The sequence below is a fragment of the Plodia interpunctella genome, chromosome 12 (genome assembly GCF_027563975.2).
Source record: "Plodia interpunctella isolate USDA-ARS_2022_Savannah chromosome 12, ilPloInte3.2, whole genome shotgun sequence".
In the NCBI taxonomy this organism is placed as follows: Eukaryota; Metazoa; Arthropoda; class Insecta; order Lepidoptera; family Pyralidae; genus Plodia; species Plodia interpunctella.
Genome location: NC_071305.1, coordinates 555,449 through 582,884, shown reverse-complemented (window position 1 = coordinate 582,884; position 27,436 = coordinate 555,449). Strand labels below are relative to the sequence as shown.

The window sequence follows — 27,436 nt, the reverse complement described above, 5'->3', positions numbered from 1 at the left end:
ATAAATACCTTCACCTTCCTACCATTTTTTTTTCTTTTTATTGATCTATTAAAATACGAACATATTTAAATACTTAATCTTTAAATCTGTGAGTACATTATATTTCCTTGATTAAAATGACTCTTAGGTATCTCTTTCTCGGGTATCGTTGCTTCACTATACTTACCTTTGCAAGTTAGCAACAAAAAAAAGTTATATTATAATTGTCAATGATGTTGACACCTGACCTAATCTTACTTGACAGCTCTGGAGCAGCTGTTGTGTTATTGTTTGTTGATATTTGAAAAATCTTGATTTTTGAATCAATTCTTGATTTGTGAAGGAAACCATGGATGCAAATAAAAAACGTATCACAAAATACGACAGGGTTATGTCTCGCTTATATAATCGGTCGCGGTCCACCGTTGATTCTAGTTCAAATGTTACGCGCCACCGAGTTTCACCGTCTGCTCGCGGCGGCGGCAAAGCGTCCTCTTCAAATTTGAGTTCCGGAGTTTTCAATGAGCTTCCAGTGGTTTTGGACGACTACGTGCCTGAGAAACCTGTGCAGAAAACTTTTGTAGTGAAGCCCAGGAAGACTGTCAAATCCTTAGATCCATCAAAGATGCCGCAGCAGACAGCTTTGAAGCCCACGGCCTCACAGAAGACTATAGTGAATTCTCCTTATGTTAGAGGTCGGGGGTCTACGCCGTCCGTGATCTATCGCAGTGCTAATAAGTGGCCTGATGAACATTATAGAGAGTGCATGTCTAGTAGGTCTCACACCAGGTTGAAGGAACTTAAAGTGAGTATTATTCAAGAAGTAGGGCTTATATACTTCTTTCTTACTTTCAAATGAAGTGACAGCAGTGTTGCTTATAATTTTTCTTATGTAATACATAGATGGATCCTTTCTTATTCTTTGGCTAATAACTTCCCTACAAAAGCTAGATGCTTTGGAATTTGGGGTAAAAAAATATCCAAATGCAGATTTTATCTTACCAAAGTATTGTGAAATTTGGTAAAAGGTTAAGTAGGTATCAAATAGATGAATAAAAGTAAATGATCAAGTAAAAAACACACATTTACAATATTATGTTTTCAGAATGAAATTCAAGCATACCATGAGACAGATAAGCTGATGAAGCTCCGCAGTCGTTTGTACAAGAGCTGTGGTGTGGTGCTCGATGATGTGGGAGGGGTGGCTCAGGACAAGGCGGTGCAGGCGGAGCCACTACCGGAGACTGGTAAATTTACTTTTAAATAAATACAAAAATCTATTGATTATAATATGATGCAGTGTATGTACACAATGTAATATTTTTCACTAAATGCATTGTCATAACCAGTGACCTGGACTGAAAGAAAATTTAAAGGGCACCCACCAGCACCAGATCACAATTTATATTGCCCAACAAATATCAGATTAAAGTCCATTTTGTTGTGGGTTGGGTCTCAGAGCGTTTCTACCGCTGCTGGAGCCACATTGTCATTACGTTTTCTTGAGGAAGAAATCATTTCCAAAATTAATTAACATTACAAATTAATTCTTTTAAAGTCAGATAATTAAATAAGACAGACAAATTTTAAAAAGAGAGTAAATTTTAATAATTGTAATGACAGTGTTTAATATTTTTTTATTATCGTAAACCAGTTCGGCGAACTTTGGCGGATTCGGTTATTCATTGCGATAAATATAAGCTCTCTTCAAAATCCGCAATGTTCCTGCATTCGAGTCGATATCCGTCTGAGTTCGGCGATAGTGTGTAGCCAGCATTACATTTTCTTGTCGCATAATTTAGTTCAACAAATATGGTGTAGATGGCGCTACTAGTATGGAATTGATTGATTTGCCACAAACATATATATTTATTTTCATCAATGCCTAGTAATTAAGAAATTTAAAACATTATTTAATACGTTTGCAATAAGTTATTTTTAACGAATTACTATAAATATTCATACAAGAGCATGTATTCATAATTTTTAGGCTCTCTCTAACAAGCCGAAATAGCTCAGTTGGGAGAGCGTTAGACTGAAGATCTAAAGGTCCCTGGTTCGATCCCGGGTTTCGGCATTCTTTTTGGATCATTATGTTTTTATGTTCCTACTTACTTATATTATATTTATATACATATATTTTGTTTCAGATAAGAAGCCTGAAATAAGGTATGTTTTTTTTTTAGTCCACAGTATCGTATGTCGTTGCGAATTAACTCAACTTCGAGGACACACAATCACTTGTACGAACGAACTATATTAGCGATTAAATGTAGAACTTTGCTGAGCCAAACCAAAATTTTCAAAACTATTGCGTTATTTTGATATGAAAACTAGATTGTCCAGCCATCTTTCTGGGGCGGCCTCGTTTTCGTCGCCAGGCAGCAGGGACCCGCGGGCAAAATATTCTTTTTGACTGATCTATTGGACTGGTCCATGAGAAAAGTGAAAAACAAAGATAAAACTATTATTTCTTTGGTTGTCCAAACAGAGTTTTTATTTGTATACAAGAACCAATTACCCCATGTACAACTAAACGTCTAGTGGCGCGAGTCTTGCCTCTTTAACCTAACTCTAACTTTAAAACTTTAACTCGTTTAACCCGTAAGGGATAGAGGCGAGACGTGATCCGTATAAATACAAAAATGGGAGAACACAGTACAATAAAGAGTAGCATAAGCGTGTTTGCTTCTTGATTTTTCTAGGAGTTCTGAGATAGTGTTAGCCTTAATTATTTTTCCATGCTGGTTTTGTAAGAATAAACAGAATTACAGTCTTGGGTTCAATTTCTAGCGCGGATAAATGCTTGTGATCACAGATATTTGTCTGCGGTTCTAGATGTGTGTTCCCGATTCTATGTTAATGTCCATCGGAACAACAATACAAGCTCAGTGCTTACTGTGGGCTGTTGAGTGTTATCCATTTATTTTTATAACTAGTGGCCCGTCCTGGCCTCGCCCGGGTAAAACCGTAATAAATTGTACTTACACCTAAACGTCCCTGGGGCAACCATTGACAAACTGTGGCTGCGTCAGCCAATAATAGTCGATTTATTTTTATACGATCCTTATCATTTCGTAATATTACTAGATTTAGACTTTGTATACCAAACTGACTCATGTGTAGAGAAGTTTTCACCGACCACCACTTGTTTCCGGTGAAGGAAAACATTGTGACGAAACTAAACTTGCACACCGGTTGACTATGCCTTTAGGTTTAAAATCTGACACCTGTAGGCCTACCATCAACTTTTACAGAACGATTCCAATGCAACTCAGATCAATTTAGGAACCTAAAATGAATCGCATTCATACTAAAAATCAAGTCGATGGTACGAATTTGCGATGCAGTTCAGTTTAGGTCGTAAAGTGGATCGCGTTAAGAGATGATGGTAAGCCCCCTGTAGTATCAATAATACACTTTATAAGAAGACAAGTTTTTATCTTCAACAATCGTTACTTCCTTTCCTATAAGGTAATGACATTAAAAAAAAAAAACTTTCTAAGTGCTGTAATAGTTTGACAGTAAACTGCAACCATTCGAAATTCTTGGGAAGGGTCCTCCCCTTTTCCCAGCAATGGGACACGACTGCTAACAGTTACAGTTGTGTTATTTTTATGATTATGATATATATGACGTCAAAGGTAATTGGCGAATATAATTGGTTAGACGCAAATCCACACCGTAACTGTAGTATTTATATTTATTTACTGTATAATCAACATGATAATAAATTATGCTTATAGCAATTTATAGACTGACTCGATACAATACTATATGTATGTATACAAGTTACTCTATGTGCAATTCTAATAGTTTTATTTAAAATCTTATAAATTCTTTGGTTAAAATATGTTTTATCTTTTTCTATCCATGGTAAATTATTAAAATGTCATTGGACAAATCTGTTGTGATAACAGGGTAATAACCACCAAACAATAAACAATTAGCGTTATATTTTAAATGCAATACAAGCACTAAATATTACTTAATTATTTATTCCTAATATTTAATTAAAGCAAATAATGAGTAGTAATACTTAGATATCTAATGGTTGGTAGGTTGTTTATGCTTGTCTTTCTTACTTGAGCACGATGTCAGTATTGATAAACATATGATTATTAGTTAGGGTAATACAAATAATCCCACATATTATCCGTCCCACATATGCCCGAAGACCCGAGTGTTATCAAAATCTAAAACCGGTCTTTCAATATTGTGTGAAGTAACCACAAAGATTCAAAATTCTTAAAAAGCAGGTATTATCAAAAGTCTGAAAGTTACGAAGATATGGCGATAGAACCTGCTTGCTAATTTCGCGCAGGTCCGCATCGCCTCTTTAGCTCAGTGGTAGAGCACTGGTCTCGTAAACCAGGGGTCGTGAGTTCAATCCTCACAGGAGGCATTGGAACTTATTTCATTTTATGATTATAATGTTTTTATTTTTAACGATTTGTTATCTAATTGGGTATTTATGTTGTGTTTTATCTTTTAATGAATTTTAAATTTATTTTACATTTGATATTAATTAACAGCCATCTGTTGTCGTCTTGTTTGTATTTATGTACTAAAATGTATTTTATTTACTCACGGCAGTCTATAAAAATAGAAAGTATATGTTATAGCAAGTTATGCTATAGCATAAATGTCTGTAATTATTAGAATCTTCATAATGAAGATAGACTATGTACAAGGACAGTAATGTACTTAGGTACCTACATTCTAAAACCACATAACTTGTCTAAAGCTATGTGTTTGTTTAGTCATAAAAAATCGAACAAAATTCGATCTTGAATATATTAATCAGTAATGTTGCAAAAAAAAAACACACGAACAGCAACATCTTTTCCCACTGATTTTTTTCAATAATTAAAAAAAACGTTAGAAGGAATTCCCTGCTAATAACCTAACGGTGCCGTCTCGGATAGGTCCCTTTAGATCAGGGGCGAAGCCCGGCCCCAGGAGCGTAACGGTAGACCGGTTTGTAACGGTACCCGGGAGTCGAAAAAAGAATTAGTGTTGCCAGTGTGAGGTGAGGGCAGGTACAATGGTAAGACTTTTTTTGCTCATAAAAATTTTGAAAATTCACTACACATTATAACATTTTGAAATTCATACTCACTTGTGTTGTGTTATTATTTACCAAGAGCAGGACTCTCATCGAGATATGTAAAAATTGGACAATTTTAAAGTTTGTAATATCTTTATTGTACAAAGGACACATGTTGAAAGTACATACATAAAAGGTAAATATAGGTACAATGGCGGACTTATCCCATGAAGGGATCCTGCTAGTTAACCAGCGATAGTTAGAGAGGCTATTATTTACTCAATTAAAGTTTATAAGTTAGTTACTTTACTAAAGTATGTTTTGTCTCGTTCTATCAACATTGTGATGTGCGATAGTGAATAAACATATCATACTTTTTTATTCATAAGAGGGATAGTTAACTAACTTTTGAATCAATTGGCCCTCTGACGACGGATTGAGAAACAAGAAATTAACGTTTATTGTACGTGATAGTATCTCTGTTTATAGTCTAGTGTGACCCGCAAAAAATCCCTTTATTCACATTTTTCTGGAAGCTTCCCCTGATAAAATGTTTAGTTCACTAAAGTGTATGCTTCTACTACCATAAGATGGACGTAAACAGTACGTCAGATGTCTTTAGGTTCTGTCTTTGGGTTTAGAAGCCAAAATAACACTTTCTACAGCGACGATAGCTAAATATCAAAATCATATGATCCCCTATATATTATATGTGACGACCTCAGTGGCGCAGTGGTAAAGTGCTTGCCTCTGAACCGAGAGGTCCCGGGTTCGATCCCCGGTCGGGTCATGATGGAAAATGATCTTTTTCTGATTGGCCCGGGTCTTGGATGTTTATCTATATATGTATATATTATAAAATATAGTATCGTTGAGTTAGTATCCCATAACACAAGTCTAGAACTTACTTTGGGGCTAGCTCAATCTGTGTAATTTGTCCTATTATATTTATTTATTATATTTATTTATTATTTATTTATATGTATAGCATTAACTTTATCAGCCACGCCCGTATAATTGCCAATATTTATCAATTTGTAATCACTATTGGCTAACAGTTTGCCAAATTTTGGCGGATTCGGCATACAATGCCGGCTTTTCTTTGTATTAAATGAAACCCCTCATATAAACTACGCAATGTCCATTCATTCACGTCGGCATCTGTCCGAGTTCGGCGATAGTGTGTAGCCGGCATCAAATTGAACTGACACGTTTCGACTTATCAATTGACATTACAGCTGTTTGTGTGTTTGTATCAATGGCCATAATATTCTAGTAGGTACATCTGCCTTGTTTTCGAGATTATTTGGGACAAAAATACCGACTTATCAATATATATATGTAGGGTTGATAGTTGGTTATACATTTTTGTTTGTAAAAACATTATAGCGCGAAAATAAATACAGAAATTAAAATTAAAGATACATGTATCTTTAATTTTAATTTCTACATAATTTATACGATACGGCGGACTAATACCACGTAGGGAACTCTTACAGTATGTTATGTATGTGTTGGATGCTTTATCTGCGTTCCTAGAAATACATTATATATAGCTCCACGGCTTAAATGAGAATTTCGGGATAAAATTTATCTCCACCTGCTATTCGAAGCTTCCTACTCGTGAGGTACTCGTACCACCTCGTTACTGATAGTCATCCAATTTGAAGATGTAGCATGCTTACGAACATCGCCAATGTTCGTTAATAATATTACTTATAGGATTCATATAAATTGCACTTGCAACGTCTATGGAATGTTCTGTATCTGTTTAGACTGGTTTCATGTTTTAAACGTTCACATATTTTTATTATTATTATTTTAATAAGCCAACCCATGTAAGCGATTTCAAATAAGATTACCGACTGTGAAGATAAATAAATAAATATATAAGGACAAATCACACAGATTGAGCTAGCCCCAAAGTCAGTTCGAGACTTGTATTATGGGATACTGACTCAACGATACTATATTTTATAACAAATACATAAATAAATATAAATACATAAATAGATAAACATCCAAGACCCGTGTCAATCAGAAAAGATCATTTTTCCATCATGACCCGACCGGGGATCGAACCTGGGACCTCTCTGTTCAGTGGCAAGAACTTTACCACTGCGTCACCGAGGTCGTCAGATACGTGGTTTATATATTTGCTTGGTTTTATAATTCAAATTCAAATCATTTATTCAGAAATTAGACCTTCACAGGCACTTTTTCACGTCAGTTTTGACGTTTTCACGTTTACTTGTGAAGCTACAAACTACCTACTGTCATTTCGGAACGACCACTGCTGAGAAGAAATGCCGAAAGAAACTCATTTGAACAGTATTAGTCCCTATCATCCCAGAAGGGCTTACCATTATTGTTTCTTACAATTTCTTTTTCTAATAATATATCAAAGTACATAATGTACATAGTCAAAAAGTATATCAAAACAGGTTATGATTGTGATAGGAGTGCTGATTAAAAAAATATATATCGATGTGAAACACAATTAATTTACACAAAAATATATGATAAACGAGAAGACCAGTTCCCTCTGGCATCACCCGTTCACGAGTTGACGCATGGGTCAGCCATCGCGCAACTCAACCATAATAGAGGGAACCTCTATTCTCGACCCTACCACGACGCTGGTGGTGGCGTCGTTGATTGACCATTTGAGTGAGCATGACACACTCGATTCCCATGACTTCCTAATACAAATCTTATTCGTCGAAATAGAAGTATAATTCAGACACTTGAAGATCACAAATCACGTACATGTTTTACAACTTTTTAATCTGGAAGATAAGGTGTATAACTCCTGGAATCTGCCCTATGTTTGAATACCCTACTGGCACACGCTCATTGCCCGTTGATAAACACTCATCCGGCACGTCACATCCGTTTCCGCGCGCGTTTGGCTCCATTCCAGGCTATTCCTGACCTGATGCCAACCGCACTTGCGCTACAGAACCAAATTCTCCGGAATCGCCCGTTCCCCTCAGTTTACTCGACGAATCAGTGTAAATAACTGTAGTATCGACTGCATCTGGCCTGTCAAGTGACTCATGCGCAATGTGGGCTGAAATATTTGTATACAAGGTGGCGATAGGTTCGAGGTCCTGTTTATTTTGTTCGATCATCGTGAAATACTTGGACGTGATGAACAGTTTTTGTTGTTGATACACAACATATCCATCAGAATTATCTATGCTATCGCTACGTATTTCAGAGAAATTGTTGTTTGCGTCAGTGCGATTGGACATATCAATTAAGAGGATTATATTTAGATTGATGATATAAAAAGACATGTAGATATTGCGTACTTCATTGATAATAACGTCGAAAGAAATGATATCGTTGAATGTTGGCACATCCTCGCATCGTACGTGACCGTATTAGGACAATCTTCGCGTAATGACGCAGGTGCACCTGAATGAAATCTACGTCACCAACCCTTTCTGGTCCTCCGTACTAATCAAGCTATCCCTGTCTAAATAAATAGGTTGGAACAAGAAGAAACATTGGTGAATTGGCGCGTTCAGTGAAGTTATTTGCGGTGTATGATTCAGCAGTGCAGTTGTAACATGAGATATTGCTGATGTTACTGGCCACGTGTCGAAGGAAATTGACGATTGACGATCAGTTAATGCCAAGATATTTTCTGGTCTGTTTGTAGAAAGTGTCATTGGGTCGTTTAAACTGAGCAGGAAACGTCTTTTCGTGCGCTCGTAATCGCTTTGGTGATGGTATATTTCTGTTCCAAAGTTGACAACATTGTTGTTAGATTATTCATGCTTCCTAAAGGCATCTGATGTGACGTAAACGTTACTAAGAAAACGAAGAGTAATGGGAAGGTAGCTGAAATGCCAAGTCTTTTATAAAAGCTATTTTACACTTGGCTTATGAATGGAGCGCCCCTTATACCATTTTACCTTTTAAAACAAAACATGTGTCACCATACGCAGTTATCACGTGAAAAACTGTATGTGAATTAATTATTTTTAATTTCTGAATACATGCTTTGACTTAGGTAGTGCTCTATTGGTGCAAGCTCTTCAACTCCTAGATGAACAACATCACGAAGGCAGGACTATGGCTGATAAACAAAGTTACTATAGCAGAAATATTATTAACGGCCGTAAAGAAAAGTTCGCACTCGCACGGCCGATTACTACTCTCCAATAGAGACCGTACAAGGTTCTTTCCTGGTACGGTCCTTCCTTTCCTTGTTCCGTAGCAATGAGAGGTACCTCGTACGTCAGCGAGACTTCTCACTAATGAAGAAATTTATTATCTATTTCTTTAGAGTCCCCCCATCTGTAAGGTTGTTCTTGGTTGGGCTGGTCGTGGTACGTGGCCATCGGTGCTGACGTCACACCACGGCGCCACGCCACATGCGAGCTACGAACTTAAATCAATGTTACAGGGACTTGGCTTGAATTGAGTGTCGTTCAAAGGCCAAGGTTCTACTCCTTACTTTAATTCTTTTGTTTTGAGAAGGTTGCTGAATTATATTATTGTTTGTTTGAATTAATTTTATAAATACAAATAGAAAGTACAGAAATTTAAGAGTATCTTAAAGGCAACAGCGATCATATATCCCATGAAGGGATCTCCTCCAGTCAGTGTTTTCATAATGACTAATGGATGATAATGATTTCAGAATGATAAATCATAGTAAGAGCAAGAAAAATCCCAAAGGAATAAGTATGTACAAGACTGATCCTGTACATACTTATTCATTGGGGATTTTTCTTGGTCACGTTTATGTGCTAATAGAGCAAACTTTGTGGGAAGAGAAACAGTATAAGCTCTTACTATGATTTATCATTCTGAAATTATTATCATCCATTAGTCATTATGAAAACAAGAAATGCGAGCTAAAGCTGTCCAAAAACCAACTTTAATATGTCTTTTGAAATGAATGTATCTCTAAATCCCAATCAGATAACTCACGTCAGATTATGAAATCAGATGCTATTATAACATTTGGTCATCTCATCGAACTTTCTAATAGAATCATAGTTTTTCTCGGGCCGTGGCGAAGGGCACGCCCTGCGGTCATTGGCCGGGTCGTCGGCCGGCGTCTGCGCAGCTTCCCCCGTCCTCCCCCCCTCTCGCACCCGCTGCAATCGTAGTACAATGCTCCTCACCTTGAGCAAGTCGTGGGCTTTCCTTGGCTTGAGCGTTTCAAGTTTTCACTTGCTTCTTACTCAATATATCTACATTTTAGATTGTTCTCTTTAGTTGTATATTTATGGTTTATTGCACGAGCTGCCTGCTGCTCTGTCCGTGTTAGCCTATATTTAACTTCGGGACATTAAGTATATCTATTCCAAATTTTATTAAAATCGGCCGGGTTCCGACGTGAAATCGGTGCGTGAAATCGTGACAGACAGGAGAAAAGGCAGGGCGGCAGACTATCGCATTTATTATATTAGTATGAAAATGGAAGTGGAAGTTTGGATATAGGCATCTTTTGCACGACACTTCATAAAAGTCAAAACGACTGAAGAATTGATAGTATAGTATCAAAAACATCTTCAAGCTAATACATTGTTCGGCGTAAAGAACCATTTCATGACCTGTGGCTGATTTCTTCCCAGTTTTGTAAAACTATGTTCCGTTCATTTCAATATCTATACAACAACGCTTATTCGCGTTATCCCAAACAACATTGGCAAAAAGAATTTAATAATACAATTATTGTAAGCGAGCCATGAAAGTGAATAAAAGCAGCACGTTTTTCAACAAAGACAGCCGTGCGGTTCGCTTTCTATTTGTGGAAAATCATTGGCTTCCTGGCGAGCAGGATATTGTCTATTTAAAAGTTCCCTGCTTTTTGCGGGTTCATTTCCTAAAGGAGCGTGGTCACGATTCTGCCTCACGTGATCTCTCTGTAAACGTGAACAACTTTGAACTTGTCACGTGCTGATAAGGGCTCGCCGTGGTTATTCCAATATTTTTTATCTTAACTCTACGAACTAAACTTTGAACGAAATAATTTTGACTAAATGATTACGTTTAGGCTTTGATTAATTTAAGTTGATTCTGTGGCAAGTTTTAGTGGTAATCCCATCCTACTAATATTGTAACGGCGAAAGTTTGTTACTTCTTCTTCTTCAAGCTCAAATGGCTGGGCCAATTTTTATGAAAATTGCTTATTGAGGTAGCTCTGATTATGGATTAATGCATAGGGTATTTTTTGTAAAAAAAACACGTCTGGTAATTTGTGAGTTTATCGCATTCATACAGTTAGCTTTATTATAAAGGAAATTTTCTCGCGTCTATTTACAATAACGCCAAGTTCTCTAGGCGTGCCTAAAATTCGCCGCACTATATACGGGTCGACGTCGTATCCTGTGCTGCAGCATAACATCCAGTATTGCATCAGCTCCGTGGCGGATGTATCCGGTTTCTCCCGTGCCAAGGTTGAGACCCACATCTATATGCAATCGGTGACGTGTAATCACGATTAGTGTCGAATAGTAAAATTAATATTCATGTCGTTGACGCTAGTGACTATTGCCCGAGTGCTATATTTTAAAAAATATAACTTGATTATAATGAATGTCAAATAGTATGAAAATAATACATCTTTCTCTGTCGCTCTCATGTCGAATGTATCGGTTCGTCCTGCTGACATATGACTCAAGTCATATTTTACAAAGTTTATGTAGAACAGCAAAGAAGTTATAAAAACTGCTCAAGTGTGTCAAAAGCTGCACCACTTGCATTCGCTGAAGGAAAACGTCGTGAGAAAACTTGTACTTGTAGACTCTTGTATTCGGGTAAAACCATAATTAATTATACACCTGAACATTTCTCAGGAAACGCACTATCTATCGGTGAAAACCGTACGATAATCCGTCCGGTAGTTTTCAAGTTTATCGCGTTTATACAGACAGACTGAGAGACACGACCACGGGGGACTTCTTTTTGTAGTATGCAAGGATCTGATAACAGTGTTGTCAATAATTCACTTGATAAGAAATAAATATAGATATTTTTCTGTGTTTTATGTATTCGATCTTGAACGTAGATAACCTAAATTGAAAGTCAGAACATTCATGCTAGACTATTTAAACTATTAGCTTTACTCTCGAGTAAAAGCCGATCTATATATCATTGTACAATGTACACCTTCAAGGCAGATATAATATCTAATAGAAAACCAAGTGTACGACGTAATAAATGTTATATTCTATTGCTTTATTGTCTTCTCTCCAGTAACTAGTTTCTTTGAGAAAGTTAAGTAATTACTCTCCGCTGTGTATGATGTTGACCCCCCGTTCTGGGGTTAAGGATTATGGCAGGTAATTATAGGTCTAGCTGTTATAATAAATAATATTGGGATTTCCATTAGCTAGTTAAAGATAAAGTGGAGTAGGAGTTTTTAAGATGCAATTAGCAAACACTCCTTGAAGACACTATGTCACTTTCTGCTGGGATTTCTCCCCTGCGTACTTTTCCGGCTGATCGCAAGTGATGACTTCTCTCTAAAATGTAGTAACACTGTGAGTTGGTTGCAGTGATAGCAGTGACCTTGTCCGCATTTGCATAACTCTTCGATAACGGCACGTGCCGGCCAGCCACGCGAAACAATCGTTCATGTGGAAACATGGAACGTGATGGAATTAACGCTGCCCTAATGGCTCTGTATTCTTCTTTCATCTTTATTTCCTGCTTAAGAAATGCGTCTGAATGCACTCGGCATTCAGACGTTTCTTCTCAGCAGAGTGATAGGGTTGGGTTTTATTAAATAATTGTATTCTGATTGATTTAATCCACTTGCGTTCTGATTTGACTGTTGTTTAGACTCGAAAAGAAGTAGTACTTAACTGGTATCCAATTTTCTGTACGGTTTCTCTTTAAAATGACGTCGTAGCAAAATGTATTTTTTATTGGTAATTCCTTTATTCGTTTTCAAAAAATCATATCTAAAGTTTCTATCTTCAACAGCTGTTGGCTCTTTCTTGTCTTTAGTCTTCTTTGTCTGTGTTCTTCATCTTCTACTTCCAACCACGGACACATTAGTACCAACTGAGATCTGTGATGTAAATCCCTAAAACTATTGACGACCTCGGTGGCGCAGTGGTAAAGTTCTTGCCACTGAACCGAGAGGTCCCGGGTTCGATCCCCGGTCGGGTCATGATGGAAAATGATCTTTTTCTGATTGGCCCGGGTCTTGGATGTTTATCTATATATGTATATGTTATAAAATATAGTATCGTTGAGTTAGTATCACATAACACAAGTCTCGAACTTACTTTGGGGCTAGCTCAATCTGTGTGATTTGTCCTAATATATTTATTTATTGGGCCGAGCCTGTAATGCTTTAACATCTCGTTTATTTGAACCTAAATTTTGTAGAACTAATGCGGGTAAACGCGCACCATTGCACCGCCTCATGCAATCGTACAATGACCATTTCGGGTGTAGATTATATTTGCGTTATCACGGCCTTTTTATTTTAAAAAAGTTATCATGACTGTAAATATTTTAGAAAGCTAATTCAGTTTTTTTTTGTAGTTTTATTCACGTTAGTCAATGTGTAGATTTGTTATGTTATGTTCAATGTATGGATGTAAGTTACAATTACTCTGTAATACATTTATGCACTTTGAGGATAATGTTGTTGGTTGTACAAGTATTCACATATTTAATTAAGATTATCTAAGTTAATCTTCTGTACAATTGTTTTTTGTCCTAAATAAATAAAATAAAATAAAAAACTAGGCTGGCTGTCCTTGCCTGATGTCCTACATTTAAACGGTATCCGGATCAACATTTTGGATATTGTTTTACATTTTATTAAATAACATTAGATTGCGTGATCGCAATATTCCGCAGTTACTCGATGTTATTGTATTGTGATGGAATGAAATATTACATAATATACTTACATTATTAACTACAGATGAACAAGTAGTTCAATTTCGCTAAATGATCGTATAATTAACATAATTATCTGCTGTCCGTTCTAGAGGTCCTGGGTTCCAGCCCGAAGAAGGACTTTTGGTTATAGATGTTTGTCTGTGGTCCTTGGTGTGTTGTGTCCATCGGACCCGCGATACAAGCTTAGTACTTAGAGTGTGCCATTGAGTGTTGTCTATTTATTTCTGTCTCTATATATGAGTGCGACAAAAATAGTTTCCAATTATTAAATACAAGTATTTTTGACTGACGGTGAATGCGCTAGTTGGATGCTTTATTTTTTGTTACATCCTATGGAATTATATAACGCACTGTTTATGTAAATTCTATTTATATTTTCTAATAACAATAAGCAGTACTCAATGCGAAACTACAATTTACCATTACGCAACTTTTAAATAACTGCGTCGTATTTCGCTGATTGAAGTGTTAGGTATTCCGGTGGTAGTCTGCCATGTATAAGTAGATATTGAAAGGGGGGCGCCACTTGCGTTTAAAAAAGTAACGTTTCATATCATGGATATAAATTTGCTTTTCTGCCACGCACTAACCTATACTTGCAGCGCGGAATTCCTTGTGATCGGCGATAAGACGACAAGTTCAATGTCAACGATAAAGATTTATAGCCATTTGACTCGCTAGATTTTTTTTTTCTAGAACAAGCATTGTCATAAAAAAACCTCGTTTTTTGACAGCGTTTTTATTGCTGTCAAAAACGAGGTGCTGGGCAAATGCCTCCCGTTTGCCTTCCACAAGTCTTTCCATTCTATTTTCGGCCGCTTCTTGCCAACCACGTTAAAACTTTTCATGAAAGTTGCCTCTAAATTACCCTCGGCCTGGGGTCAACTTCCTAATATAGGTACTTACACATAGATTGTAAGGAATATAAATAAAGATCTCCTAGAAACTGTAACGGTTTCCGACATACCACCAAACATAGCTGAGCCAAGTGACGCTAGTGAGCCTTCGTTCTGGATTCACCTCGCATCATACCCGAGTTGGCTTGTCGAGGCACGTTCACACACCAAATTGTTATTCTATCCAGCGCGAGTCGAGGACACTCCGTACTCTATTTGCATTCTACTGGTGTCTTCGGTTGCAGACGGGATTTTTGAAATAATAGGTTTTGAATCTCCGCGTGTGTGGAAGCATTGATGTGTGGGCCTAATAACTACCCAAAGGACGTAGGTGTTGGGGAAGACCACGAAAGAAATATCGGGATGGCACACTGCAGCAGCCAATAGATATTTTTATAAGATGAAAGATCAAGCTATATTTCTACTCATATACGAGTATAGTGAAGGAGTATTTGGTAGATATTATATTGACTGGTAGGGACCCTTCGACTTCCATTTGTCAATATACTTATATAGCAAATGTTTCAGACCTGCTAGCTAATGGCAGCTATATGCTGCAAAGTTTGTTTATTCTTGCTTTGTTCCTGCACCTGCCAGACCCCTAGCATCTACGAAATATGCTAACTTTTGCTTAGCGCATCTAGATAATACGATATTTCCAGCTAAGTATTTTTTTTATATTCCTTTTATTTAATGTGATTAGCTTGCAGTAGATTGATGTAATTTTCATCATCAACAATGCTAAATACAACGGAGATAATTGAAAAGAGCATAACAATTCCATAATAAGAATATGAAATAACTTTTTTGTCTGGAACAATTTTCAGACATCTTGGAAAGTGTCTCGTGTGCCCGACCAGTGAATTTACAATGATAATCGAGCTAGACGGTGAGGGAATACCAATAAATAGTTTGTTAAATGTCCACGTACCACGTAGGCGGCGGTTTGTCAGCAGGCTGCCATTTGCTTAACAGACGTTACCTATCTCCACTATTTTTAACATTTGGTCTAAGCTAAGACACTAGTTGAACACTTTAAACCAGTTTTGGGTTATAAAACGTTTATTGTCCCTTCTATAATCAGAATGAATACATTGATACACTACATTAGTAACAGTAAATTAGTACTTATATTTACTTGCTTTAGTAAAATTTATGGCAATATCAGCTGCTTGATGCTTCAACATTAGCTAAAATAAATTAATCAGAAAAATAGCAAATTTACATTTCCAAATCAGCCAAGCGTCTAAACGCAGTCAAGGTGCAAATATAAACATGATTGTTTTAAAACAAAAGAATTTCCCGATGGCGTCGCGGCGTTTGGCGGCCAAGGCTGGCCAGCCAATGTCAATGCCGAGGTGAGCGATAACGCCCGTCATGCTTCTCCTTAATTGCATTCCAACGATATCGGAGTTGCATCATCGCAACGTGATTCCGGTGTTATCGCGCTCTCTCGAACAGTGCGAGGGGTTAAATGGAATAACTAAATTGAATCATGAAATAATGATATTGAAATGGGAGCAAAATCTTAGATTGATGAATTTGATTGTGTGACCTTGGTTGGTTATTAGAATACGGTTTAAGAAAAAACCTCATTAAGACGAATGAGCAATTGATGTGGCCACGAGGTGATAAATAATTATACATATCAACAATACCTAATTAAAATCTATACAATCAAGAAAAAGAACAAGCTAATCTCTACACTAGTTGATCATAAATCCAAAGTTAACAGCAGAATTCGAATCCTAGGAGAAAGGGCATCATAATTAGGGTAAACCACGAAGTCAAAGGCATTTACTGCAAAATCGGTATGTGTACATACATACGATGGATCAGGATGATAATTGAATAATATAATAGTTTCAACAGATTGCCTTTTCAGGCATAGAGGTAGTTTGCAGACCATCTCTTGCTCAGCAGACACTCTCGCACATACGAAACCAATGCCCCATAAGATGCAGATGTATTAGATTCTATGCTGTGTGGTCAGAACTCCTCGAATTGACTTCTGAGGCCAGTACTAGAATTTAATGTCAGATGCGCATAATTTTTTGGCATTCGGATATCACAGTCATGTTTATATGTCTGTGTCAGACAAATACACGACTGGATAAGCAGCGAATTTTAGATTTGAGTAGGTCGACAAGCTGTCAACTACAATGTCAAGTCACGTTAAGTAGAAAGGTACATAATTTTCGGACTTTAGTTTCGGGAAATAACCTTGTGTTAATACGAGCCGAAATTCTTGTAAATTATCCGGATTGTTTGATTAAAATAAGAGTGTCACGCGATATTTGCATATGCATGTGGTCAAAAGGAAAAGTAATTGCGAAGTGGTTTTTTATGTTAGGGAATTCCCCCATGGATGCTTTATTACGATCAGGATCAGGCTTCTCGTATTTACACACACATTAGCGATATTGGCACTATTGGTATTGACGGTTAAGTACTCAGATGTATTAGCTCATTAGCTATATTTAGTATTTTTGTGGTTTAACGATTAAAACCTAGAAAATGTATTAATTTGTATCAAATATGGTTTCCTTGTTTTATGTTACACACCTTTGTTTCAAAATAAAACAAAATGAAAATAGATTTTGTTAGTTCTTCGTACTAATAAATCATGAGTAATACATTTTTAGTTGTGACCAAATTGATACTCAGAGAAAACGTTCATCGTTTAAAATGTATAACGTCGCACTCAAGCCACAAAGTCACCTTGAGCGTTCGCTATGTGCAAGTAATCCACAATGCATTCCGCACATTGCATGCAAAGTTTGATATGCCTTCGTGCTCGCTACTGGAACACGACATTAGATGTAAGTATCTACTACTTGAACGTAGCTGGGGGTGGTTAAGACTCCTGCCTGCTATTGCAAAAGTCCCAGGTTTAAATTGCTTCACCCTGCCCAAAATCATTGCAATTTACCGGCATGGTGGCGGTATGGTGGATGACCACATGACATAGGTCCGTGAAGGGTAACTTGACATGCGGTCGACTGTTCTTAGGGTGATTTAATAGATTGTTATCAGAGAAAAGGCGAGGAAACTCTTATTAATTGAACTAGTATGTGAATTGGTAAAAGCAGGTGACAGAATATGAAGGACTCCAACAAGAGCTTAAGCTATATAATTGGACATTCCAATTTACTGTTGACAGAGAGCTAAACCAATGTTTATTGTTAGTTTTGAAGGCGTTTTTCATAAAATGACTTTATTAAAGGCAAAGAAAAAATACATTTGAGTTAGCATTACAACATAAAAAGTTAATAAATGAGGACATTTCTGACTCAGTAAGTAAGGAAGACAAATGTTGACAAATTAAGAATAGCAAACGAGCCGAAAAAGGCATAGTTGAACATTTAGATGTTAATACAAACGCTTGTCAAAAGAATAAAGATGAGTTATTATCTGAATCTGCAATAGAAATTGAAATCAAAAGTTACGTGCGTCGGCCATTTTATTAAGTTGAGCCGTGATCTGCGTTGGAAGTGTGGTTTATTGAATGTCTCGGAAGTGAGCGTGGAAGTGGAAGACTAGGTTTGACTTACAATGAGATGTTGACGTAATCTTACATCCTTTTAAATGAGCTTAGTGTGACGGTGTTAGATAGATCATCTTAATAAATAACTTACATAAGTTTCCAGATCAAATAAAACTTATCAGTTCTTCAAAGGGTTGAATTTGAAACCATCCATTTCTTTTGAGTTTTAAGTTTGAAAGTAAGAATACAAGGATAGATTTAACACTTAGAAAATGTAATCTAAATTTTTGCATACACTAGTTTTATTTTGATTCAAAAATTGCATCGAATTTTATTTGTACCCACCACATAGTAATTTTATCTATTATTTTTCTTTCTGACTCAAACACAATATGTGTTTTTGAGTAAGAATATTAGTAAAGCATAATATATTTTACCTTGTTCATCAACCAGATTTCTATTCCATCAATCATATCAATTGGCTGCATATTATAGTTTTTAATGATTCTTTCCGTTGTTTTATTAGTTGTTAGTAGTAGTAATTTCACTAAATATATATGAGCTGTTTACATTGTCTAACCATTGTATTGCATGTTCTCTATTGTCTAGTATGTATATTATATTCCGTTGCAATTTGAACAAAACTTACAGGCAAACCTTTCAAGGTTGCGTTATATAATGTAACTAAGATAACATTACAAGTATAGCATTATTATGTCTAGTTACTTCACAATCATTATCAGAGGATAAGGCCAACTAACTCTATCTTTTGTTGTATTTCAACTTTTTGGTTTTTCACTTACTAAAATAAGTTTACTAATAAGTTTACTAAAACTTACACATCCTATGTGTAAGTTTTAGTAAACTTATATTTTTGTAACGTAATTGATATATGATTTGATTTGATTGATTTTTATCTGGTATTAATGATTCATGGTTCATTCACAGGTTTGATAGATTCGTCAATAAGGATCCCATTACCTTAAAAACGACCATGAATTTAAAATAAACTTGAGCAAACGCGATAACATTAAAATCGGCACGTGGAACATTAAAATTCACGACGCGACGCCGCCGCCCGTTTAGGTATACTTTTATCATTACAAACATACTGTTGTCCCGCACAATAGTGTTCTTTGTGTTCACCAAGGTCATACCGTGACTCATACCCTCCACTCAACCGAGCAGAATTTGCATGCCGTTAAATCATTTCCTCCATTTTGCACTGTCACGTAAAGCCTTTTGTTCACTAGGTTACAATGTTCTATTCTGGTCTAGTAGTAAAACTTGCTTAGCGACTGCATTGAAGAGAAAAATAGTATTAGTCTGATTCAAAGATGTAACCACACTGACTGAAAGGTGTTAGCCACAGTAGACTGATGGTTTTTTTACTTACGAAAAGTAGAGGTTTCCAATCTAGACAACAACGAAAATAATGATCTAAAGAAAACTTAAGCTCGAGTCAAAACTGAAGAAGCTAAAGACTGAAGAATGATGAACAGGAGACACCCTAATGAAACTAAGCTATAAAAGAGAGACAAGAGTAGAGAATACTACTAATTTCGTTGCTGTCATCCCACATCTGACTGAAGTACAGCATTGTTATCAAGATTTTAATTCAAATTTTCTAGACTATATGTAGTAGCCTCGACACTCAGTTCTATTTTTCCCTCTGTTTTCTTTAGGGAATTCTAGGCTTAACTTTTTAAGTAGTGATCTATACAGATATGTTTTTTCCTCTGGTTTTCCCTCGTAATCGCCTTAAGATTTCATGTAACATATTGTATGTACTTTCCCCTGTTTTTCCTTACTGAGCACCAGGCTTAAGGTTTCAAGTAACGTTTCATGTCAAGTGTTTCCTTTCCTTTGTTTTTCCTTAGTGAATATCAAGCTTTAGTTTTCAAGTCGTGTATGCTTCGGGCGATAGGTTTGAGGAAAAACTGCCGGCATACAAGGCCAAGCGCTTTGTCCTGGAGACGCGGCGTGGAATTCCGAATGGCTGTTTAACTTTGCAATTCCTCGTGTATAGATGGTAGGCGATGGTCAGGTTATGCATAATTTATGATATTTTTAGTTTTTATAAAGATTATTTATTTAGTAGATGCTACATTATTTAAATTAAGATCTGAGGTATTTAGCTATGCAATTTTTCAAACACACCACATATTGTACCGCGATTATATCAACGTATCTGTTCCGAAATGCTAGTATTTTGTAGCTTTGATAAATATTATTAAATTTTACAGAAAAATATTGACGTGAAGTATGAATGTGATGTGAATAAAATAATGCAACTTTTTAATTTGTCCTATTAATGGTATTGACGATATTAATTAATTACTTAGATCATTATATCGAGTATGATATCATTTGATAAAACATGCTCCATATAATGATCCAAGTATTTAATTAATACCATAGGATGCATCGCCATTACATTACAAGACTGGTCCATTAATAATCAATTTGCTTTGAGTGCATTCATATCGGATACGTTAGGACATGAACATAGATAGAGTAGATTAATTGGTTGGCTAATAAATGGATCTGATCAAAGATTGTGCCAGAGCTGGTACTGGGTGGTGACATGTCAGGATATGTGAAGAATTAATTTTTTCTACAAGTTTTTATTTAACTTGAAATGTATGTGTTTATGTTCGGGTGGAATCTCGTAATTCAATTTTAAATCAGAAATCTTGAATCGATTCACGTTTAGTGACAATGACGACCTCGGTGGCGTAGTGGTAAAATGCTTGCCTCTGAACCGAGAGGTCTTGGGTTGGATCTCTGATCGGATCATGATGGAAAATGATATTTTTCTGATTCAATACCCGGGGGTATTGGATGTTTATGTATATATGTATTTGTTATAAAATATAGTATCGCTGAGTTGTTGTCCCATAACATAAGTCTCGAGCTTACTTTGGGGCTAGTTTAATCGGAGTGATTTGTCCTGTTTATATGTATTTAATGCATTATTATGATAACCATGGCCAGATGGTGCAGTTATGATGGACCTGGTGGTTTTTTAATACATAGTGTGATGTCTGAGGAAGGTTTATGTATTTTATGACGGGCGGGTAGCATCATATCAGTATGATGCCTGCAAATTACAAAGTACTTAATCTTTAAAGTTTGTATGTTTATATATGAAAATCTTTAAATCCTACCAAATATTATTTAATGTATGGACAAAAATAATTTTGTGCAATGGCTTATTGGAGTTAAAGTAGCATAATCCAAAATACCAACGTTTTCATTGTTCTCATTATAGCGAGATCAGTATACACTTTTGGCGTATATCGTCAAGGTATAAAAAGTAAATTTTGTGGATAACAACGGTATTTAAATTGTACTTGTTGACTTACTAGTATATTGGCGATAATAGTCCATTCGAATACGAATAGAATTTGAAAACCCAAATTGTTAGAATTAACTTGCTAATGGATTATTTAAATTTCCTTTATGCACAAACCATGTTAGTGCTCGTACGCTTAAAATGAGAATCGATTCGCCTCGATTTTTCTCGAGTTTTCGGTTTGGTACTAGTTTGTAGTATTTTTAAAATTTCCACATTTCAAGTGTTATACATTTAACAAGTTTATTTTTGTTGCTACCTTGAAAGTCGTGATTTATTCAATTGCAACTCGCTCTCCTGTCTTCCGGGTCCTTCCACAACCGTTGAGCGTTGGAGCTCAGGCTAGGCTTTCCTACTATTTCGTCTCCACTTCACGCGGTCGTCTTCATCCCTAGTTGGCACGCATATTATTATTATCATATTTAATTGCAACTATTTCAAGCTTTGCCAAGTGAACGGAAGTGACACGCATGATCCCACGTGTTCGCGAAATGCATTCACTGTCTGTGAACATTCCTAACAGTAGTTGTGGTGTAGCTATCATATAGACGTAGCCCACAGTACATGGGCGCCCTTCAACGAGGGGTCTCAGACTTCTCAGGTGCACACGATGGGTGTGGCCACATGTATTACATTTTTAGAGCTTTAAGCTAGGATTTCATTACATAGCCAAAAACTATTTAAATAAATTCTTCATTCACTGTCAGTTTTATTTAATAGATTTTAACAAGTTCAATTCGCTATCATATGCCGTAAAAATCATATTCTCCTAACATAAGTTTTCAGTCAGCTACGCCACCAAGCCTAAGTGAGGGGGAGGGGGGATTGGGCCCCTTCACGTCACTCAAGTAGGCTAAGGCCGGTCAAAGACCTCAAGCCTTCGGCAAACTAAAGACCTCTAGAATATCATCGCCCACCCTATCGAATATCGTTTAGTTTACTGTACATAGATTGGATCTATTTATCGAATTAGATATAATTTGTTTAGTACATAATATCCCATTGGATGTTAGTTTTGTACCATCATGAATTTCGAAAGCTGAATACTACTGCTACCTATACTGAATACTTTAACTGCGAATTCGTTAAAACTGCCAATGCTTTAATCAGCATTCAAGTTCTAAGTGAACTTGAATGCGGATTAAAGCATCAGAATAGAAGTTGTTTCAGTTCATAAACTATTCTGGACAACACATCTATGTAATAATTGCTCGTAAACGTTTGCATTACAATTATAATTGCAGAATAACTTAAATGATTTCCGTCCCTTTCATTAACGTGTGATAAATGTGTGCAGCATCTGGTATATATATGTTGGGCGGACCAGTAGGAACCGGTCCGTGAAAGGAAACGCAAAAGAGAAAGGTCGAACCAGTTAGGCTGTGAGTTCCGAAACACGTTCCATACGTGGCTTTGCAATCGCGTTGTATGTACACATCGTATTGTATGTAAGAAATGCACGTAGTCGTTATCAGGAACTATGTCGGTTACTGGATGAGGTAGCTTATGAGACGTCGAGCCTGTAATGATGATGATGTAATCCTTTATGGTGTGGCCAAAAATGATTGGTTTTAGTGAAATATACCTTAATATAGAGAGCGCGAAAATCAACATCAGAAATGTTGTATTGTGCTATCTGAAGCAGTTATCAAAACAACTAAAACACGCAGGATTCTAATACCTAGGATGTTGATGTAAAAGAAGAATATGTATGTCGTAATATACGAAACGAATCTCCTTTTATTTTTTTTTTCGTGTTTCAATAGTTTCAAGGTTTTAGACGTTATAAACGCCTAACAAATATCGGATGGTCTTTCGCTCCATGATAGAAATGCTAACTAAATAGCAATGAGACATGAAAAGAAAATTATTTAACCAAAAGCGCAAAAGAACATTTTAAACACGACAACGCAAAAGTTTCTGTAACCTAGAACATTCTGGATTTCTGAAGACTAAGATACTATTGAAACGCAAACAATAAGACAAATACGACAAAGTGACAACGTAATACAGCGCAAACATTTACTATCTATTGTCGTTCTGTGCCAGTAGCACGCACGAGGAGGAGATATCCCCAGACGATTTTTATCAGATATTGTTGATATTGTTGATACCAATGACTCTAGCAAGGCTGCAACGAGTGTACCATAAATACAAGAAGATACTACATGCTTATGCTCACATTTATGAGGTTATTTACATGAGTTTGTAATTCGTAAAATGCTAATCTAATCGGTGTCAAAGACTATCAAGACAGACTAGAACATGAAGGTTCCATCCAGAATGTTATATCCTATCAGTTTACATAGATTTGCCTTCAGTTGTGACTCTTAATGCGTATGGCATATTTAGACTATCTGGCCTGGTGACCACAATGGAAATCAAAAGTCTTTTTCAAATATCATTTTCTTGTCTTTATTAGAAAGCAGCTACTCCGTCACAATCAATATTATCTCATCCTTGTACAATCAATATTACCTGCGTTACTAAACTCAATATGAAAATAGAATACTCTTTAGGCGCATTTAATTCTTTTGCAAAATTGTTTGTATTTTATCACTGTGTTCTTAGAATTCAAATACCTATAAATTGCTTTCTGGAGGTCAGCTCACATCTTCAAGAACTCTTATCAATACTGTATTTCATTACCCCAACAAGAACAAGTCTGCTCCAATTTTTGCCGTTCCATTATACAAACGAGGGGTTAGATACCCCGCTTAGATTGAAGATAACCTTGATGACCACAAAATACGATGTCAACGTGTAACCGTGTTCGAATCCAGGCCTCGAATACAATGCTATGAGATACAATTGGAACGAACAACGAACGTAGTGTTGTAGCTGGTTACGTGAAGCAGTGCCAGTCGATACTCGAGAACGAGGTCGATACGTACTAGGAGCTAGGGCTGGTGGGTACCTGCTGCCTGTCGGAATTTTGGTTTCAATTCTTTGATGCTAATATTTGGAAGTTCTTGGGGCTACTACTTAGCTTGAACAGATAGATTTCAAAATGCCCAAAAAATGGGAAAACTTTAGCTTGAGAACTAACGGGTCTTTTGTTGTGTGCGTTTCTATCTGACAATATTGAAATTTTCGACAGAAGAACAGTCGAACGTTGGAACTATATAATTTTCTTTTTGAACTGGAAATCCACCGAGTTTGTCAAAATCTAAGAATACGAAGTCAACGATAAATTCGCTACGCACCAGACACCTAACCAGTAATTTTCTCCTCGTATGGGAATCGAAAAAAATATTGAATTTTATTGTTTTCCCAAGTTGCTGCATTGGCAACCCTAGCTGCATCCAAGGCGCGCGGAGGTTGTCGACCCCGATGCGCCGCCGTGACGCAAGCCAGCAACTTTCTAACCGCGCGACGTCACCACTGGCATTCTGGTTAAGGCCGGTCGGCGGCTTCAGCTCCACCTTCACGTGTGCCTTAAATCACGCCAGATTTAAAAGGCCGATGAACCAACATTTTTGTCTATGAATATTTTTCAGTTACTGAACCTTATTGGAGTGTAGATAGAGGTGCTCCCTGTGTTTGGTCAGAGCAACTGAGTTTTTGACGTGATGTTTATTTTCGTTTATTGAATCGATTTATTGAATGTTTTTATTTGTCTGATAGATGGGTAATGGAGAATTAAAAGTCTGGTGGGCGATTTTAAATGCGGAAGTAGTTCCAATTATAAACCTTTCAACCTGTTCAAAGTAACATCCAAATATATCTATTATTTATATCTACACTGTCTGTGTTTACGATTATGAATTATGCTTTGATCAATAAATCGTTTGAAGTCATTATCACTTTCATAAAGAGATTGTGGGAAAGTTATCATACTTAGTACTTTATTTTTTCCCTCACTAGCATTTGTTAGAATGATCAGCGCGTCTTCGTTCCCACGAAAATTACTGTCTGGAACCCCATTTTACTCACGCCACCCAAGCGTAGCCGACCCTAGAATGCTGTCTTCTGCTCATATCAATATCTTGATATCCTTCTAACATAAATATCCAAAGAAATACCATAACATGTATATAGAAACCTGTTCCAAGAATTGCTAAGACATTTGATCAAATGTTTACATAATATGACCCTGATTGTGTGTGAAATGTTTACAAAAAAATTCAGATCGGCTGCGGCGGAGACGGGAAACAAAAAAAGAAAGTTTCTACCGTTCGTTGACCCACATGACTGTAACCGAGGTGGTCAGTACGTGACTCGATTGAATCAAGAATCGATTAGGAATATTATACCATCGAAGACGTCCCGTAGAGTGATGGAGCGATGACCAATGCTGAAGAGAATGGATCGGTTCATGAGTCGTCTAAAATTATCTAGATCAAAAAGAGCGATTGTGCAGACCTTGGGGTCTGAGTACCGTTAATAAAACTTTTTAAACAAGGTAATATCATAAAAAGGTTCCTACAACTTGAATGATCTAAAGCTATTTACGGGATAAACGAGAACCTGCTATCATATAGTTTGGATCGATTTGTGATTTATTGAAAATGTGAAAGGCGAAGATTTTCTCAATGATAATATTGCAATACGTGCGATTCGTTATCAGAAACACTTGCGTTTCTTTTAAGCATTTAACAGTGTTATGTCAAAATTGAATTATAGAAGCTTGAATTTCAGTTAGTGAAGATAATAACACTGCTTATTGTATTACAGACTGTTCACCATCCAGCTCAACCTAGATAGGACGAAGAAGAAAACTGATTTTCACGACAAATAATAATAAGACAATCTAAAAATAACGAAATTAAAAATTGAAATAAAATCAATCCTCGTGACATAATGTTCAACAATCGTGTGGGAAGTCAATTCACAGCTCAAGCAGATTTTTTTTTTACGGTTCAGAGATATTTTTCTGGTTATAAGTCTGTTATTGTTCACCAGATACATAGCGTACTTTCATCTACAAATGAGCCATCGATTTTTATACATTAGCGCTGTTACATTGGTTATAAGTCTGTTATTGTTCACCAGATACATAGCGTACTTTCATCTACAAATGAGCCATCGATTTTTATACATTAGCGCTGTTACATTGTTATACAAAGGGCAAAAATATGGCTTCATTATTTTCATATCTGACGTATTTATTGTTTGGCCTATATTTGTAAAATATTCCACAATTATTTAGTGAAGTCTACGGATCATCTGATAGTATTAATCCTGGTGACGCAGATATGGTATCCTATCTTGTTGTTGCCGCTATCTGTATAAGTGAAGGTATCAGTGTTATCAGTGGCCTAGTGTTTGTCTTGCGCATTCCTGCACAATCACCGGGCATGAGGTGCTTCGTCATTTACTATTAGCATTACACATACACGCCATACATTGATACATGTATGTACAAGCATATCTTTAAAGTGTATACTTTTGTTTCATATCTTACTAATATTATAAATGCGAAAGCATGTGCGTTAGTATGTGTGAATTTTTATTATTCAATCTTACAAAATCTACTGTCGACATTTAGCTTTAATATCATGATTTTCTGACAGCATTGTATTAGACATATTATCAAAAGATTTTTTTTTATTTTTCACATTTTTGCTGATAATAATTTTCTAAAGCTAAAATGTTTTTCATTTATAATTATCTGTTTTTCTACCATGCTTGACATCCTTATCTATCTTCATTGCAACTTAATCACATAACGCACGAAGAAGCAAGTTATAATATGCAAATCATAGAATCCGTTTTCTTTAATTGGCAATCGCCAATTACGCAAATAAAGGCGTGTTCACACTAGCGTGGCG

At 36.3% G+C, this 27,436-nt stretch overlaps 1 protein-coding gene and 2 non-coding genes across 3 annotated transcripts in view; all 3 read left to right on the top strand.

Moving 5' to 3' along the window:
* Positions 1-242: 242 nt before the first annotated feature.
* Pits (Protein interacting with Ttk69 and Sin3A) overlaps positions 243-27,436 on the top strand; it is an 87,034-nt gene continuing 59,840 nt past the window's right edge. The window contains exons 1-3 of the mRNA XM_053753014.1: positions 243-784; positions 1,085-1,226; positions 2,130-2,148. Coding sequence (XP_053608989.1) covers positions 329-784; positions 1,085-1,226; positions 2,130-2,148 — 617 coding nt within the window. The 5' untranslated portion in view covers positions 243-328. The remainder of the gene's footprint in view (positions 785-1,084; positions 1,227-2,129; positions 2,149-27,436) is intronic.
* TRNAF-GAA (transfer RNA phenylalanine (anticodon GAA)) lies at positions 1,984-2,056 on the top strand. Its single transcript has one exon. It is a non-coding gene; the product is annotated as a tRNA-Phe (tRNA).
* On the top strand, positions 4,313-4,384 carry TRNAT-CGU (transfer RNA threonine (anticodon CGU)). Its single transcript has one exon. It is a non-coding gene; the product is annotated as a tRNA-Thr (tRNA).